General features: G+C 60.1%; 2 protein-coding genes across 3 annotated transcripts in view; one reads left to right on the top strand and one right to left on the bottom strand.

Annotated features, from left to right (window-relative positions):
- Nucleotides 1-1,726: 1,726 nt before the first annotated feature.
- Nucleotides 1,727-9,476, top strand: ATG9B (autophagy related 9B). The gene is made up of 14 exons (XM_059396118.1): nucleotides 1,727-2,267; nucleotides 2,386-2,429; nucleotides 2,591-2,655; nucleotides 2,833-2,994; nucleotides 3,543-3,684; nucleotides 5,160-5,914; nucleotides 6,083-6,236; nucleotides 6,471-6,650; nucleotides 7,212-7,448; nucleotides 7,618-7,751; nucleotides 7,937-8,033; nucleotides 8,243-8,366; nucleotides 8,453-8,594; nucleotides 8,779-9,476. The coding sequence occupies exons 1-13, from the start codon at nucleotides 1,727-1,729 to the stop codon at nucleotides 8,578-8,580; spliced, it is 2,763 nt and encodes a 920-aa protein (XP_059252101.1). The 3' UTR covers nucleotides 8,581-8,594; nucleotides 8,779-9,476.
- Nucleotides 9,477-9,567: 91 nt separating this feature from the next.
- NOS3 (nitric oxide synthase 3) overlaps nucleotides 9,568-17,643 on the bottom strand; it is a 17,942-nt gene continuing 9,866 nt past the window's right edge. For both annotated transcript variants that reach the window (XM_059396117.1, XM_059396116.1), the window contains exons 14-26: nucleotides 17,420-17,487; nucleotides 16,901-17,017; nucleotides 16,620-16,794; nucleotides 14,775-14,907; nucleotides 14,582-14,660; nucleotides 14,275-14,462; nucleotides 13,540-13,712; nucleotides 13,075-13,285; nucleotides 12,900-12,987; nucleotides 11,749-11,870; nucleotides 10,813-10,961; nucleotides 10,265-10,459; nucleotides 9,568-10,151 (exon numbers count right to left, since the gene is read on the bottom strand). In XM_059396117.1, the coding sequence (XP_059252100.1) occupies nucleotides 9,990-10,151; nucleotides 10,265-10,459; nucleotides 10,813-10,961; nucleotides 11,749-11,870; nucleotides 12,900-12,987; nucleotides 13,075-13,285; nucleotides 13,540-13,712; nucleotides 14,275-14,462; nucleotides 14,582-14,660; nucleotides 14,775-14,907; nucleotides 16,620-16,794; nucleotides 16,901-17,017; nucleotides 17,420-17,487 (1,860 nt within the window). In that variant the 3' untranslated portion in view covers nucleotides 9,568-9,989. The remainder of the gene's footprint in view (nucleotides 10,152-10,264; nucleotides 10,460-10,812; nucleotides 10,962-11,748; nucleotides 11,871-12,899; nucleotides 12,988-13,074; nucleotides 13,286-13,539; nucleotides 13,713-14,274; nucleotides 14,463-14,581; nucleotides 14,661-14,774; nucleotides 14,908-16,619; nucleotides 16,795-16,900; nucleotides 17,018-17,419; nucleotides 17,488-17,643) is intronic.

Consider the following 17,643-nt stretch of genomic DNA (forward strand, 5'->3'; position numbering starts at 1 on the left):
AGAGATAAAGGAGAGAGGGAACACAAGCAGGGGGAGTGGGAGAGGGAGAAGCAGGCTTCCTGCTGAGCAGGGAGCCCGATGTGGGACTTGATCCCAGGACCCTGGGATCATGACCTGAGCCGAAGGAAGATGCTCAATGACTGAGCCACCCAGGTTCCCTGAAAAATGCCCTTTTTATAATAAATTCACTTGAATTGGGGTGTGATAGGGAGGCTGTCCATTGATGAGTCTGGGCTGGAATTGGGCAGAAGAAGGTGCCAGATTAGCTTGAAGTTAGGCTGGGAGTATGGGAGGGGTCCTAATGTGAGTGTGGTGGAATATTGGGGTGAGTGAGGTTGAGGAGAGATCAGGCAAAGCCTACAAAACTCACCCTGGCAGCTGTCTCGGAGAGATGGGAATTTCCTAGTCCCTCTGCAATGTGGGATTCCATCTTGGGCACTAGGATGCCCCCTCCAGAAGGAGGGAATCTCATTTTCATAGCTCTGCCTCCTGCGGCTCCGGGATAAAATGATGCAAGCCCTGAGCTACTATAACAATCCCCATCCCTGGAAGGCAGCACAGGAGAAAAACAGGCGTGTCTGGACTCCCATTTTGTGGGCAAGTCCATGATTGCCACCACATTCCTCCAGTGAACGCTCCTGACACACTTTGTTTCTCTATTTCATGGATACTGTCCCCTACAACAGTCCTCAGGCCTGAGCCCCAGAGACCCTGACACCTGGGTGGCTGACTCAGCACCTCAGGAATGGTGTTCAGTAGGACAACTGGTGATTCAGGGCCTCAGGAATGGCGTCGGACATGCCAACAAACTAGCTGCCTCCTCCTCCTCGTGGAAGTGGCAACCAGGAACTCAACTCACCCAGCTCATGCCTGGGTATTAAAATTACCCTTCCAAACCCCGTCCTCCCCCCACCCCCAAGCTGCCCTCTGCTGGTTCAGCCCTGATGCTGCTCAGGGGCCCCCCAAAACTGGATCAGGACTGGGGGTGAGGGTTTTCGGTGTTAAATGGGATGAAGAAAAAAAAAAAAAGACCGCCAAGGAGACTTTTCTGGTGTAAGCTCTCCCAACTGCTTCCCATATCCAGGATCGCTGCCTCTCCGTTCTCCTCTGCCTCCCCCTGCTCAGGTTTCCCCCAGCCTGGCTGCGAGGGCGGGCAGTCTCCCCTGTTGCGTCTGTACCACCGGACACACGGAACACCATCTCTTCCCTTTTTCTTCTTTTTGCTTTTGGTCTTAACGCATTTCTCTGTTGATCTTTGGGGAGTACGTCGGGGGAAGGGAGACAAGATTTTAAGGAATCAAAGATTTAACATCTCGGCCTTATAGTCTTATACTCCTTTGATAGGGGTTCCTTTTTGCTGTGTTATTTTGGCTGCTACTCTCTGGCCTTGCCTTTAAACCCACTCGAGGTCGGGGAGGGGACAATTGGTGGTCAGTTGGGGGACAGTTCTCTGGTCTGCAGTATCTTTAGCCCCTGCCTCTTCGGCTTACATCCCTCCCAGGCACAGAGGCTTGGCCCTGAGCCAGTTGGCCGCAGATTGCCCTGGAAGGGTTGTGAGTGGTCAGACAGGTGACTGAGAGCTGGGACGCCTGAGGCCTGCCCCAACTGAGTCACTGCGCTGTTGTTGTCACTATCCTTGTTGAAGTCCCTGCTCAGTGCCCCAGACCTCTGTGGAAGCAGCGGCAGAGCCTATCCTTCCAAGCTTTCCAGAGAAGCTAGTGGTCTGATGGTGAGGCGAGTGGGCTGGGGGGGGAGCAGAGGGCGGCTGGGGCGGTGGGGAGACCTGGGGCCTGGATCGGTGCCTCTCCTCCCCATGCCGCTGCCTCCTCTTCCTCCTCCTCCATGTCGGGGGCCTGGCGGAGGGAGGATTTCCATCTTCTCTCTGTCCCCTGCCCCTCACACAAGAAGCTCTCCTTCCTCAGCTCCCCCTCTGGCCCTGGGACCCCCCTGCCCAGCGGTGCAGGCCCCAGGGGCCTCTCAGCCTCGCCACAGTGCCCTCCCCACCCCAACAACACAGGCACAGCCCACGATGACCCCCACCTCTGCTCCCCCCTCTTGGGGCTCTCACTCTGCCCCACCCCTGGCCTCAGTGACTCCCCCTCCCTCACGCCGATGCCCCCAGGACCCTCCTGGGCTGCGGATAGGCCCTCTGATCCCTGAGCAGGATTATGAACGGCTGGAAGACTGTGACCCTGAGGGGTCCCAAGATTCACCCATCCACGGGGAAGACCAGCAACCCCTGCTCCATGTGCCCGAAGGGCTCCGAGGTAAGTGTGGGTGTGGGGCTGTGAGGGGAGTGTGTTGGGGAGGGATTGGGGCTCCTGAGGGTGTGAACTGGTCACTCAGGGGACAGCCAAGTCCCAGCAGTCTCTCCTCTGTACCCAGGTTCCTGGCACCACATCCAAAATCTGGACAGCTTCTTCACCAAGATATCCTTTGTGCTCGGTCTGGCAGCAGTGGCTTGGGGTGGGGGTGAGGGAAGGGCTGTTCTTGGCAGGGAGGCTCTGAGCATGCTGTTTTGGGGGACTGAGGGAGGGGTTCTCAGGAAAGGGCCGTCACGCTTCAGGTTTATTTCTTGACACACTGCCACGTCTACAGCTATCATCAGAGGAATGGTTTTGCCTGCATTCTGCTGGAGGATGTCTTCCAGTTGGGGTGAGATGCTTGTCCCACCCCTAAGCTCTGCCGTCTTGCTTCCTCAGTAGTGCCTGCTTCTGGTCCACCCAGCACAGCCACTCCCCCCAAACCCCAGCAGCCCAGGGGGGCTCCGCAGGGTGGGGAGGACCCCCCAGGGCTGGCCTGGAGGCTGACCACTGTGCTCCTGTCTCCCAGACAATTCGTCTTCATTGTCACCTTCACAACCTTCCTCCTTCGGTGCGTGGATTACAACATCCTCTTTGCCAACCACCTGAACAACCAGACGAGACCTGGGTTGCTCCACAACAAAATAACCTTGGCAGATGCCATCCTGTCCTCCTCCCAGTGTGCCCAGCGGTGAGTGACAGCTGGTTGGGGAGTGGCTGGGGGAGATGAGCAGGCAAGAACCGCCCCCACTCCGGGTCCTTTTGTCCCTTGGACTGAATCAGCAGTTCTCCAGGTTTTGGGTCTTTAATACCTTTAAAGGTACACCTTTAATACACTTGAACTTGATCAGGAACACCCAAGAGCTTTTGTTTATGAGAATCGTATCTATCTATATTTACCTAATTAGAGCTTAAAGCTGAGAATAACTTTACAATCTAAGAGTATAGAAGCACACATTCCATCGGCTGATGACATGGGGTCACACACATAACCTCTGGAAAGGCCCATTGTACCCTCCCGAGGGAATGAGCGTGAAAACGGCAGAAAACCTGTGTTCTGGAAAAAGTCTGGACCTTGCAGACACCTGTAAGGGCTCATGGACTCCTAGGGCGTATACTTCGAGAGCCACTGGTATAGCTAGGTCCCCCTCTCTGTGACTTTTCCATCTCTCCCCAAATCTGGTCTCCCTTTCCATTGGGCCCCCACTTTCCCGCTGCCATCTGTCCCACCCCACACAGGATCCGCTCCAGCCCCCTGCTGGTCTTCTTGCTGATCCTGGCTGCAGCCTTCTGGCTGTTACAGCTGCTTCGCTCGGTCTGCAACCTCTTCAGCTTCTGGGACATCCAGGTGTTTTACAGGGAAGCCCTGCACATTCCCCCGGTGAGCTGGGTGGGCGAGGCTGCAGACAAGGTGTGTGTGTGTTGGGGGGTTCTGTTGGGGGCGGGGGATAGGCAGAGACTAGGGGAGGAGCGGGGCCTGGGCAGACAGAAGAACCCAGTGGAAAGCAGGGACGTGCCCAGGCCCTGAGACCACCGCTTAGAAAACATGGTCCTGACCCCAGTGGAATTTTGTTGATTTAGTTAGATTATAGAAGATATTTATAGTCACATGCTTGTGGTTAAAACAGTAGGTATTCAGAGGAAGGGTGGCCATCTGGCTTTACAGGGCAGAAGGAATTTGGGTGAGGCGGGGAAGACTAGGAAATGGGAAGGCATTCCAAGCCCCAGTGCTGGAAGTGGGGCAGCAGTGAGATGGCCCCATCAGGCGGCCGCTGAGAGTCAGGCCCCCTCGGGGGATCGCACGCCCCCATCTGGCCTCACTCCCTAATTGCAGTGAGCCGCTGTGGTGACTTGGTCCTGCTTGGCCATTTCTTTCCTCCCCATCTTGTCCATGCTCCTTCTTGCTCTGTTCCCGAGTTCTTTTTTTTTAAGATCCAGCTCAAAGGCTACCTTCTGTAGCCAGCTTCCCTTTTCCCCTCAGACATGCAGGACCTTCCACACAGCTCTCCTGCACAGCCAACGGGAGGGGTTTCAGAAAGCCCCCCCGGGGAAGATTGCAGGAAGGATGGAGTGGGCCAGGGGAGCCCAGGTCAGGGAAGGCAAGGGTTAGTCCACTGCTCCTCCGGAAGGCTGCTGATCCTTCTCCTCCTCCCCTATTCCTTCCAGGGGAAGGGGAGAGCCTGGGATGGAGTGGAGAGGCTGGCTCGGAGGGACTTGACTAAGCCGGACTGGGGCAGCTGGGTGAAACTGGGCTAACCTGAGGTTTGCAGATGAGACCCAAGTGAGATCTGACAGCGCCCCACCAGACACGGACACAGCCAGTGTCTTAGGCAGGTTATTCTGTTTGCGGGGCGGTATGGGGCTGGGGATGGGGGGGGGACCTCAAAGCATGCTGAGACAAGGAGGTGTCCTGTCCTGTGGTGGCCGGCACCCTAGGGAAGGGGAGAGTTTGCCTTCCCCACAGCCAGTCTGTGCTGTAGGTGAAGAACTTCCGAGCAGAGGGGGAGGGTCCAGACTATCTGCTCTCCGGGAGCTGAGATCAGATATCTGATGAAGTTAAATGATGAGGTGTCTTGTCACTTGACTCATGGCCTCAAGGAGAGGCCGGGGCAGGAGGAACACAGTTCAGAAGAGGATGAAAGGAAGTAAGAAATGTCCTGATTGTTAGCGACAAGGTCAGGGGAGGGCAAGAGAGGGCAGAAAGGGAAAGGTGGCAGGTCCGATGCCTTGAAGGACACGGGCAGAGCGAGGTGGGGAGAAGGCAAATGAGGGCGGTCGCTCCGGTCAAGGTTGAGTGTGGCCATCGCGGTGCCGGGGAATCCAGGTGCCTGGCGCTCAACGATGCCCTCTCCCCAGGAGGAGCTCAGCTCGGTGCCCTGGGCCGAGGTGCAGTCCCGCCTGCTGGCGCTGCAGAAGAGCGGAGGGCTGTGCGTGCAGCCGCGCCCGCTGACCGAGCTCGACGTGCACCACCGGATCCTGCGCTACACCAACTACAAGGTGGCGCTGGCCAACAAGGGCCTGCTGCCCGCCCGCTGCGCGCTGCCCTGGGGCGGCAGTGCCGCCTTCCTCAGCCGCGGCCTGGCGCTCAACGTCGACCTGCTGCTCTTCCGCGGGCCCTTCTCGCTCTTCCGCGGGGGCTGGGAGCTGCCCGACGCCTACAAGCGCAGCGAGCAGCGGGGCGCCCTGGCGGCGCGCTGGCGGCGCACGGTGCTGCTGCTGGCCGCCGTGAACCTGGCGCTGAGCCCGCTGGTGCTGGCCTGGCAGGTGCTGCACGCCTTCTACAGCCACGCCGAGCTGCTGCGGCGCGAGCCGGGGGCGCTGGGGGCGCGCCGCTGGTCCCGCCTGGCCCACCTGCAGCTGCGCCACTTCAACGAGCTGCCGCACGAGCTGCGCGCGCGCCTGGCCCGCGCCTACCGGCCCGCCGCCGCCTTCCTGCGCGCCGCCGCGCCCCCCGCGCCGCTGCTGGCGCTGCTGGCCCGCCAGCTCGTCTTCTTCGCCGGCGCGCTCTTCGCCGCGCTGCTCGTGCTCACCGTCTACGACGAGGACGTGCTGGCCGTGGAGCACGTGCTCACCGCCATGACCGCGCTCGGGGTCACGGCCACCGTGGCCAGGTGCTGGGGAGCTTGTCCGGAGAGGAGGGGGGCCTGCCTCTGACCGGGGACGGAGGGGCGACTCTCCCGCGAGTCCCTACGCCTCCCGCCGTCGGCGCCGCGCAGCCCTGCCGCGGGTCGGTACGTCCTGACCGCAGGCCCCTTCTCCACCCCCATCCCGCCCTTCAGGTCTTTCATTCCGGAAGAGCAGGGCCGCAGTCGCTCCCCGCAGTTCCTGCTGCAGGCGGCTCTGGCGCACATGCACTACCTCCCGGAGGAGCCCGGCCCCGCGGGCAAGGCCAGCGCTTACCGGCAGATGGCGCGGCTGTTGCAGTACCGAGCGGTGAGGGTCCGGCCCGAAGAGGGGCTGCGGAGACAGCCGTGCAGCCCGCGGGCGCCGTGGAGAGAGCTGGGGACCAACGGGCTCGACTCGCGGGGCTGGCCATCCCGGCAGCCGGGAGGCGTCTGGCTTAGAGGTTCCCGGTCCTCGGCCAGCGGGCCCCGGGGATCTCTTGGTCCTGATCGCCAGCGTGGGACCCCTTGGCAACCCCTTCTGAGTCTCATCTTGCTTCCCCAGGTCTCCCTCCTGGAGGAGCTCCTGTCCCCTCTCCTCACTCCGCTGTTTCTGCTCTTCTGGTTCTCCCCTCGTTCTCTGGAGATCATTGACTTTTTTCATCATTTCACTGTGGATGTGGCTGGCGTTGGGGACATCTGTTCCTTTGCCCTCATGGATGTGAAGCGCCACGGGCACCCTCAGGTTAGAGCCCGTCCCTGGCTGTGTGGGGTTGTGGGTGGGCAGGGCTGTGCTTGCCTCGCTCAGAGCAGAGCTGGGTTCCATGCCACGCTCATCGTTTGCCACCAGTGACCAGTGAGGAAGTGACTTTATCAGTCAAACAAGGACAGTGACTGTAGCTAAGGCATGGGGCTGCGAGGATTACGGGAGAGGGTGTGTACAGAAGCTGACAGAGCTCTCAGTACATTGTAACTCCAGTACGAGGGAAGCAAGACTGCCGAGAGGGGGAGGTAGGAGCTGGGCGCAGGCTGGGCTGGAAGAAGACAGTCAGGCCAGCCCTGGGGTCCAGTGCACACAGGCTGGGAAGACCCTAAGCCCACGTCCTCCACTCACGCTGGCTCTGGACCCAGGTCCTGCTTTGCTGCTGTGTTCTTGGGTGATCTTGAGCAAGTCCCCATCCTAGCGTCTGGTCTTTGACCCGGGAAGCGGCCAGTGTTTCCTGTACCGCCTACCCCACAAGGCTTCCACCGAAGCTATAAAAGCAGTGTCCACAGCATCTGAATGACTGGCTGGTTTTGTTCTCAGTGGCTCTCAGCGGGCCAGACAGAGGCCTCCCTGTCTCAGCGCGCAGAAGATGGAAAGACTGAGCTCTCCCTGATGCGCTTCTCCCTGGCCCACCCACAATGGCGCCCCCCAGGGCACAGCTCCAAGTTCCTGGGGCATCTTCGTGGCAGGGTACAACAAGATGCGGCAGCCTGGGGCGCCACCTCCGTTCGCAGCCCCCCCACGCCTGGGGTGCTCAGCGACTCTTCCTCACCTCTGGTGAGTTACAGCCTGGCCGGCGCTTCTGTCCTGACCACCGCCAGGCCCTCCGGTCCATCTCACTTTCTGTGTTAACCCACTCCCTGATCTAGCTTGCTCTCAGGCCTTTCCTAGGCCTCCTCTCTCCACTTCTGTCCTCTCTTCTGATGCCCTCTTCTCTTGCTCCCAGCCCGAGGCCTTTCTGGCCAACCTCTTGGGGCAACCCCTCCTGCCCCCACGGGACCTGAGCCCCACAGCCCCTTGCCCAGCTGCAGCCACAGCCAGCCTCTTGGCCTCCATTTCGCGCCTTGCCCAGGACCCGAGGTTAGAGCAGGGAGGTGGGAGAGGCACAGCAGCAGCGGGGTGGGGGGTGGGGGGTGGGAGTGGGGAGAACTTCTCCTCCAGGAGGAGTCTGCAGGGACCCTGGGAAGGGGAGATCAAGCTGGACTCTCATTGAGAGGTGCAGAGGGGAGGGGCATGTCTTTGGTGTACTGTGTCCTCTTTTCCAGCTGTGTGTCCCCAGGAGGCACTGGGGGCCAGAAGCTGGCCCAGCTTCCAGAACTTGCTTCTGCTGAAATGAGTCTTCATGCCATCTACCTGCACCAGGTGAGCTGAGGGGTGCCAGAAAGAGAAATGTGGGGAGAAAGCAGCTGAATGAAATGGAGATGGGTGTGTGTGTTTGGGGGTTAGAGTGTAAGGAAATACTTGGTAGGAGCTGAAAGAGGAGATCTGAAAAGCCTCTTCCCCTAGTCTAGGGGTTGGGTTTCCCACTGTGGGGCATGAGAGAGCCTGTCATTCCTTTTCCTTCCATATAGCTCCATCAGCAGCAGCAGCAGGAACTATGGGGTGAGGCTTCAGCCTCTTCCCTGTCCAGGCCCTGGTCCAGCCCCTCCCAGACACTCTCGCCTGACGAGGAGAAGCCATCCTGGTCAAGTGATGGTGAGGTGGTCAGGGTGTGCAGGGGACAGACCCTGGGGGGACAGTGGGCATCACCACACCAGCCAGCTGATGGCTTTTCTCGCCAGGCTCTAGTCCTGCCTCCAGCCCCAGACAGCAGTGGAGAACCCAGAGGACCCAGAATCTGCTCCCTGGAAGGTTTCAGGAGACCACGGACACCCAGAAGGAGCCTGGTCAGGCCCCTAGCGCTGACTGAGAGGGCTCCTCGGGGTCAGTGTTGTCTAATAGAGTGAGAGGGTAGGGTGGGTGGGAGCTGAGCTGGGGAATGGACAAAAAATTGGGTGGAGCCACACTGGGAGGGATGGGGCAGTGGTGGGAATTCAGGGTGATGGGGATGGTCATCTTTCCAACCTAAACCGCTGAAATGCTTGCCAAGAGCCTTCTCCTCCCCCAGGTTCCCTGGCTTATCCAGCTGTAGGAGATCAGACAAGATGGAGTGGAAGGACATGACGCCGAGCCTTCTTTAGAGAGACCCCCCGACCCCCGCCCCAGACCAGAGGCCTAAGGAGGCTTTAGTTGGGCAGGAGTTGGGGGAGGTTAGTGATGAGCTCACTCCAGAGAGCAGAGAAAGGGTAGGAGAGGAGATGCCAAAAGATCTGGAAACAAGTATCAGAGATGATCCCCACCTGGAGGGGCTGAGGGGACACCACCCCAGCGAGCTGTTCTTGACCATCTGGCCGGGAAGCAATTGCCAGTTATCCTTAAGGTGGAGGACAGGGCCAAGGTAGAGGCCTAGCTAAATGTAAGGGAAACAGAGAGAGACGGGACTTGATGGCAGTGTGCTCTCCAAGCCAGCCTGGCCTTCAGGTTCCCGTGGGACTTGTGGAGGAGAGCTGTGGGGAATTGTGAGTGGAAAGAGTACGGAGGGCTGTTTTTGGAGTTCAGCACTGATGTGATGTCAGAGGAAGTAGGTGTGTCTCCTCTTCCTGCTTGAAACCAGCAGTAAAGGTTGCTCAGGGCTGTGTCGCACATATTTGTGACCTTAGTCTCTGGCATTCCCACTCCTGGCAGCTGAGGGCTGTACCTGCTTCTCAATCAAGAGTAAAGAAGCAACACCGTGCTCTCTCTGACTGGCTGGAAACCGTATTTCTAGAGCGCTGGGTCAGAGTGGAGTATGTAGGCTAGGACCGCCTTCCAAAGAATTACCATGACCTCGATCTGCACAAATTAAAAAAGACAAAGCTTGTCGTTCTGTAGTTTTAATCGACGGGGCTGGGTTAGGCATCTTAGAAGCTCTCATAACATCTGGTCCTGTCTCTTATGCTGAATCTTCAATAATAAATATTTGAATCATTTAGAGATTAGGTTTCCAGATAAGGTACTCCTGAGAGAGATAAGGGGAATCTAAAACTCACCTAAGGAACACAAAAGGGGTGACAGTTGGCCCTGGGAGGGAGCCTCCGGACCTGGGGCAAGTAAACAGACCTAGAGAGGGACATTTTGCTCATTCCCGGGAGTAAGCGACTTAGGGCAGACTCCGGACAAAGATGGGAAGGCACCTCGGGAGGGGAGAGGTGGCTGGTCTGGTAACGCCGCCAGGAGAGCGGCGGAGCCGGGGTGGACTGACGGCTCCTCTTCTGGAACTGGGATGGACAATGAGGGCTCTCAGGGGCTGGGGGTGTCTGGCCCAGGCGGGTCGAACGCCCAGGGCACTGCGCCCCGCAGATGTCGCTCCTGCAAGGAAAAGCTCTGGGTGCGTATGCGGCTTGTCACCTCCTGGGTGCGCAGTGTGAGCCCGAAAATGTCCTCGTGATAGCGTTGCTGATCCTGCGGGGGAAGAGGGCCAGAAGCGAGGTGGGATCGAAGTAGGAGCGGGCCCCACCCCGGGCATGACCCCGCCCCGGCATGGCCCCGCCCCGGCATGGCCCCGCCTCCCGCACCCGCAGCACGCCGATGACGTCGCCGGCCTCGTCCAGCTCCATGTCGCCCTCCGTCGCTAGGATGCGCTGCACCGTCTGCAGAACGCTGGTTGCCATGGTGACGTCGCCGCACACAAACATGTGGCCCCGCTCGAGGCACAGCACGCGGTGCACCTCAGCAGCCAGCTCCGTCCGCAGGATGTCCTGCACGTAGGTCTGAGGGGAGCCGGGGTTAGGGGCGCGCTCTGGGGGGCTTCGGCGGGTGGGGGTCCGGCCCGGGTGCGAACAGTTTTTACGCGGGCCAGGCGGCGCCTAAGTGCGGGGCGCGGGGTCGGGTCTGGAGAGGTGGAGCCAAGCCAGGGGCGGGGCTAGGGCGAAGGCGAGGGAGCCCGAGAGGCACGCGGGAGGGGCCGAGTGGGGGCGGGTGCCTGAGTCCGCGGGCGGGGCAGGAGCCGAGGGGCGGGGCGGAGGGTGCGTCCTAGAGGGGGCGGGGCCGGGCTTGCGCACGCCCCGCCCCCCCCTCCCCGGAGCGCCCGTCAGGTTCTTCCCGCTCCCTCAGGGTGTCGCACCTTAGGGCTGTCGGGCTCCCGGGAGAAGGCGGTGAGGACGCGCCCAAAAACTCCGCGCTGCTGGGCATCCTGCACCTCGTCGCGGTAAAGGTGGTCGAGCTGGGAGCATCGGCAGCCGAACACCAAAGTCATGGGGGCGGGCTGCAGGCCTGCGAGCAGCACGGTTGGCTTGGGAGCGTCCTCTCCCCGGGCCGCAGCCCTAGCGACACCTCCCGCTGGCTGGCCTCGCCCAGGCGGACAGCCCGTGCCTTTCGAATAGCAACTACCACTCACGGCCGTCTAGCCTCCAGGAGAGTGCAGGATGCTCTCGGAGACCCTGTCTGACTCTGGTTTCCAGAGAGGAGGCTCACAGAAGAGCAGCGCACAGGAGGTGGTGGCTCTTAGTGGTAGCATTGCACTAGAACGTGGGGCTTCTGACTTGGAATTCCAAGTCCTCAGCACCGGCTAACACAGAAGTTCGGTGACTCCCTCTAGCCCTTTCCCCCACGTCCTCACCTTACACATCATCTGCCTTCCTATCAGTCACAGCCCCCCCCCCTTTTTTTTCAATTTTCCAGCTGCCTTAAGCCCCTGTGTCCAGCCTGAACCTCCTGTGGCTTCGTGAGTCTGGGACACACGTAGCTGAACTCTGGCACAGTCCCAAGTACACGCTGGGCATTTCTGCCTTCTGAGTCCCAGCCCCACCCTCTGCAGATTTCAGTTCCCCTCGTCCCCCTGTCCTTAACCCAGTCCCCACACCTACTTTGTGTCTGGCTCCGGGAAGCCAGACCAACAGGGCACTGCCCTCCCCTTGGTCTAATAAGCTTCTTTTCACCTCTGTGGCCCATTGCTTGCCCTCTTTCCTACCTGGCTTTTGTCATCTAGTCCCTGTCCCTTTCCCCCTAGGTTGTGTGACTCCCTCCTGCCTTCCATTCATTCCCGGGGCCCCAGTCTCACCTTTGCTGTCAATGTCATGCAGCCGCTCCTGCCAGAATCCCCGGAAGGGGGCAATACCTGTGCCAGGGCCCACTAGGATGCAGGGCAAGGTGGGGTCAGGTGGCAGCCGGAAGGAGGGAGCCCTAGTGGAGGGACACTGTGTCAGGCCCCTGTGCTTTCCCACCTCCCACATTCTTACCAACGTGGACTGCGGGGAGAGAGGAGAACTCAACATTCGTGGCAAATGGTTGTCAAATGCTCACGACACATTCTAGCTCAGAGTGGGCATGGTATGTTTATGCAAAGAACTCTACTGCAGGCAGAAACTCCATGGACATGTGTTTCCGGAGGCTGGGTCCAAGGGAATATGATTTAATTTGAACTGAAGAATGTTCTGATATCTCAGTTGGACATTTACAACATACGGGAAGGGAAGGACAGCTTTTGGTTCATAAGGCATTCAATGAGTGTTTATTTTAAATTCTAGCCTTGATGTTGGTATTTGGTTTGTTCAGTGGATTGGTACAGTTTGGGATATAGCCTCCTGAATGGGTTCGAGTTACTGGACATAACTGGTGTCTGTCCTGGGAATTCTTTTAAGTCCCCACCGCTCCCCCCTGCCCGCCCTGAGGCTTTGGGTCCTGGCCGCTGGATGAGGCAAGGCTTTTGAACCCAGCACCAGGGAAGGGTATCCTGCACTCTTTTACTTTCTTTGAGTCCCCAGTGATGCTATGGTAACCTTATTCGTTCTCCCTGGACTAAGTGGGGACCTGACCTTGAATAGGGACACAGTTCCCAAGTGTCACACCTCCCAGTATCAGATTGACCTGAAGGATGTAGTGAGAGACATAGTTTACCTAAAAGCAGCAGGGCCTGCAGGTCGACTCCCAGCCCTGTCTCCGGGAGCGGAGGCTTTGGGACAGGGCCCTAAGTCCAAATTAGCGGAACACCCAAAGCGTAGTTGAAGTTCCCCGTCCTCGTGTGTGTCAGGTGGGTCCTCCCTGCTCCCCATCATAGCCCTCACTAGAGCTCTCGCCCTCACCCTGTGCTGCCACCTGCCGATTCCTCCATCTGTCCCTGGCCATCCAGGTGGCACTTTGTCCACCCCTGCTGGGACAGACGCTTTCTTTTCCATGCCCCGTCCACCTCCATCCCCTGAAGCCCTCGCTTACCCCCTGATGAAGCAGGGTACAGGATCCCCGGCCTTCAGCTGGCTCAGCCACGTGGAGCAGACTCCATAATGAAGGGGGCCCAGTCCGTCTGGGGGTTGCAGAGGAGAGGGTGCCCATGAGGGGCCTGTCCTGGGCTCACCGTGTGGCCCTGGCCCCTGGCCCTCCATCACCTCACCCTGTGTCCTGTATGCTAGCACAGCTACTGTGAGGTGGATCTCTCCTGGGTGGGCGCTGGGCGCCGAGCTGACTGAGTAGTACCGGGGCTGGAGCAGGGGCAGCTGGGTGAGGAGCAGCGGCGCGGGCAGGGCCACCGATGGAAACTGCTCCAGCACCTCCAGCAGCGTGGGGCAGCGGAACCACTTCCACTCCTCGTACCGCCGCGGGTCCTGGCGGGAGCAGGGTGCAAGGGATTCAGACCCTCCCGACCCCGCCTGCTGACCTCCCTTCTTGACTCGTCCTGAGCCGAGCCTCCTGGGGTCTCTCCCTTCTCAGCTCAGGGTGACAAACATTTCTCGAGCACCGAGAATTCAGAGATGAATTCTGAGACCCAGCGCTGGGCCTTAAAGCCCGGGGTGTGCTAGCCAGATAGACCCCCTTCCCCACCTCCCGAGCCCCTGCCACCCGCTGGGGCCGCCCGCACCTGGCTGAGGCTCTCAAGCTCCTGCTGTTCGCTGGACTCTTCGGCCAGGGTGCTGAGCAGTCGAAGGAGTTGAGGACTGGGCGGGGAAGTGATGTCCAGGAAGAAGGTGAGAGCCTGGCGCAGTGTGCATGGGGGCAGCCGGGGGTCCCGAACCCAGCCAGGGGGCGGGCCACCTGGGGGGTGTGATGTACAGGGGAGATCTGAGGAAGGGGCCAGCCAGAACTACAGAGTCTGAGTTGGTCGTTGCTTGGGGGTATCCTGGGACTGACCATGCCTTGTATTTGATCGGAGACCTTGCCCTTGAATGGTGGTGGTGGCGGGCCTGTCTGGGAAGCCCCTGTGTGTGTGTGTGTGTGTGTGTGTGTGTGTGTGTGTGTTTGGGGCCCCCTGACTGGTTTGGGTTGGTCTGGGTTCTTACTCTAACGCCAGGCATCCACGTGCCAGGAGGTAGACCCGAGGCCAGCTACAGAGCAGGCTAGGCTGTCAGGAGGAGATCTTGGGGGGAGCCCAGAGAGAGGCGGCAGCCTTTTGTGGGGGTGGGCGGGTACTGAAAAAGGAGCCATGCTCTGTGTATCCTCTAGCCACAAGGGCAGCCCCACGGGAGGGAGCACAGCCGGCTCTGAGCACAGGCATTACCACTGTGAGGGGAGGTGGCGGTCCTCTACCAGGTCCTCCACCCTGAGGCCAGGGGGTCAGAGCAGGCTGTCACTCATGCCCCTGACTGCTCTGCCTTACCAGGGCTGCCCTTCTCCAGCTGCTCCACAGCCACAGGCTCGCCGGGTGGAGGAGGATCCTCAACGCGGCTCAGCAGTGCCTCCACGAGGCCTGGCCGGTTGGGCGGGCAGATGCCTATGTGATCCCCGGGCTGGTACTGTAGCGCCTCCTGGCCTCCGGTGTCTAGGCGCACCAGGATGGTGGCCCGGCTGCGGGTGAGGGGTTGGGGCATTTAGAAGCGGGCAGGGAGGGCATCTGGGGAGCATGCTGGGACAGAGGGAAGGAGAGGCCAGGACAGGGGTGGTGGCGGGGAAGTGGTCCTCCTCACGTGGACTTGCTGCTTTGCAGGTTTTCCACTGAGAGGACCGTAGCCTGGAACATCTTTCTCCTGTGCACGTGGATCAGGCCTGGCGGGAGACTGGGACTGAGCCAGGAGCCCAGCCAGGCCCCTGACAGTGGGTCCTGGGACCCTGGGTGCCCAGAAGGACCAGCAGGGGTTAGGAGGCTGGCCAGAGCCTTACCTGGCAGCAGCTGGAGGCCCTCGGCCTGGGTGCTCAGCCGGTACCGCTGGCGCTTCCAGCTCCGTTTGGGGCTGAATATGTCCCGGGCAGCGGCCTTGGCATCCTCTCCCACGCAGAAAGTCTCACAGGAGGCCTGAGGGGCCAGGGAGTGAGGGCTGAGGGCCTCCAGCCCCCAGGGAGGGCCGGAGCAGTGGGGGGCTCAGGAGGCTGAGGCAGGAGGTTGAGCTGGGCTGTGGGGTCCCCAGTGGCCCCCTTCTCTTCCTGGGATGGTGGGAGTATGTGTGTGGGGTGCCCAGGAGCGGGAGGCGCCCTTCCGAGGCCCTGTGGTTGAGCCTGGCAGTGTCTGTTCGTCGTCCTATTTCATGGCTTGGCCAGTGCACTAGCTATCCCTTTGCACATTTTCACTTGGGTCACACCCACTGGTTCCTTAATCCGGTGTTACTCTCAGGGAGCGCGGTGCTTGGCCCACGGTAGCGCTCGGAGCTGTGTTCAAATTCTGACTCCTCTACTCACCTTCCACGTGCCTCACTGGCCCCTCTTTCCGCCTCGCTAGGTCCCGGGGAGGATGAAATGAGATGCTTTATGTAAAAGCCCCCGGAGTGGGACACCAGGTTTGGATGACTGTGGGAGGGGTCTCAGGCTGCTCTGTCCTTCTTGCTTTGCTCACTAGGGCTGGAGGGCTGCGGGGCAGGACCCCCGGGAGGGTGCAGATCCTATCCGTCTCCGTTCAGGTAGGAGTCCTGCAGATGGCTGGCTGCTTGGGCCTGGCTTGAAACCCAGGGCTCACCTGTGATTGGTTGCTCCTTCTCCCAACACGGATCACCAGTCCTGCTAATCTTTCTTTTGTGTGTGTAAGGTCTTATATCTCTTCCTTCCTTCCTCGGCCCCTCCCTTCCTTCCTACCCTCCGGTTCGTTCAGCGTCTTCCTGCTTCTCGTTGGACGTTTCTCTCATTGGCCCTGCATCTCTAAAGCCATATCCCTAAAACTGCACCTTTTTCTTCTTTCCTCGCTTCCAGTCGCTTCCTTTTATCTTGTTTTCCTGCTTACTCTCCTTCTCCCAGTCTGAGCCTATGTATTTCTTCAGCTTCACTTGCTCCTCCCTAGCAAACCCTGCACCTGCTGCAGCTTCCTCCCCCACCCCCAGCTGGCCTCCTTGTCCCCCCGGGCCCCATCAAGCCAGACCCGCTCAGTTCAAGCCTGGGAACCCTGGATGGGCCAGCAGTGCCCTGAGGGGGCATCGGGACAGGGAAAAGGGGTCTGTTCACCTCTAGACATAATCCCCAGACCAGGCCGAGCCACCTCTGGGGGAAGCCCAGCTCTGGGACCCACCCCTCCTTGCACTCCCCTGAGCTAGGACACCAACTGTCCAGGCACCATCGCAAACCTGTCTGGCCTCTGACTTCCTGTAGGTTCTCTGCTGGCCGCAGCTGCAGCCCTCACCTCTGTCCAGCCTTCTCTTGGGCCTTCCCCTCTCCCTCCAACCTGCCTGCCTTACATGCTGTCCCCCTAGACTCCCACTCAGGGACCCCGTCTGTGCCTGGATGAAGCCCTGCCTGGATGAAGCCCTGGATGAAGCCCTCCTCCGCCTGGGCCAGGGCGCCTCCCGTGTTGTGAGGGCCGCGTCATCCCTGCTTAGACGGAGCCAGAAGCACTGGCTGCACAGGGGCGGAATGAGGACAGATTTTGGAAGGAACAGGATGGGAGCAGAGGACCAGAGTCAGGGCAGCCGCAAGGCGTCCAGCCTCACTATTACATGTCTCGGGCAGGGCTGGGGGTGGGAGTGAGCCAGAATCAGGGTGGGAGGGAAGCCTGGGTCCCACGTTTGAACAGGTCCAGGGGCTCACCTGGAAGGCAGCCTGGGCCCAGCCACGGAAGGCCTCCTCCTGGCCGCACAGCTCATCTCCCTGGCCCAGCTGCAGTAGCCGCTCCCCGCCCAGCTCTTCCAGCCGTGTGTCCACCGCACGAGCAAAGGCGCAGAAGTGGGGGTATGCCCGGGAGCCCAGCCCGAACACACAGAACCTGGGGTTCAGGGAGCCGTCACCGGAGCCCACGCCTGTCCCCGCCCCATGTGTGCCCAGGCAGCTTCCCCTCCTTCCCGTGCCTCCCCACCCTGCAGCTCCCACACCTGAGGGTCCCCAGGGCCCCTGCGCTGTCTGTGTTACTGGACTCCTTTCTCTTCCGCCTCCAAGAGGACACCAGCGGGTCTGAGCAGGAGACGCTGTTGAAGCGGATTTTGTAACTCCTAGCAAGAGAAGACAAAGACGGGGCTGTCACAGAGAACCGGGAGCCTGGCACAGGTCCAGACACAGTGCAGGGGGTCTCTGGGGTCTCTATATCTGGGATAGGAAAGACCCTGCCCTTGAACTTGGCTTTGTTGCCCGGGGACCTCTGTGCCTTCAGGCCCCACATTGCCTCCCCTCCCCTCTCTGAAGGGGACTGCAGGACTGATGAGCCCTCAGGGTCCTGGGGACTGTGAGTGGCGAGGTCTCAAGGAAGGAGGGCATCCCGAGGGGTAACGGGGGTCCTGGCCTCCTCACATCTGTCCTCCAGCTTGTCGGAGGCACGGAGAGAGAACACTGCAGCCTTCCTTTCCTTAGTGTCTCCAGATGCCCCCCCCCCCCCCGCTCCCCGCAGCGATGCTCACTTGTGCTGTTCTGGCCGAGGGGAGCTGTTGTAGGGGCCCGACATCTCCATCAGGGCCGCCGCAAAACTCTGGGGAGGGGAAGTGTTGGTATCACGGTTAGTATTTTTTTTTTTTTTAAAGATTTTATTTATTTATTTGACAGAGATCACAAGTAGGCAGAGAGGCAGGCAGAGAGAGAGGAGGAAGCAGGCTCCCTGCTGAGCAGAGAGCCCGATGCGGGACTC

This window comes from Mustela nigripes, chromosome 4 (genome assembly GCF_022355385.1).
Source record: "Mustela nigripes isolate SB6536 chromosome 4, MUSNIG.SB6536, whole genome shotgun sequence".
Lineage (NCBI taxonomy): Eukaryota > Metazoa > Chordata > Mammalia > Carnivora > Mustelidae > Mustela > Mustela nigripes.

Bases quoted from the DNA above. Each gene is read 5' to 3' on its own strand.
- ATG9B (XM_059396118.1), top strand. From the start codon at position 1,727: ATGGTGAGGCGAGTGGGCTGGGGGGGGAGCAGAGGGCGGCTGGGGCGG. The intron at 2,656-2,832 runs GTGAGATGCTTG...CCTGTCTCCCAG, and splicing joins GAGGATGTCTTCCAGTTGGG to ACAATTCGTCTTCATTGTCA. The intron at 7,752-7,936 runs GTTAGAGCAGGG...CCTCTTTTCCAG, and splicing joins CGCCTTGCCCAGGACCCGAG to CTGTGTGTCCCCAGGAGGCA.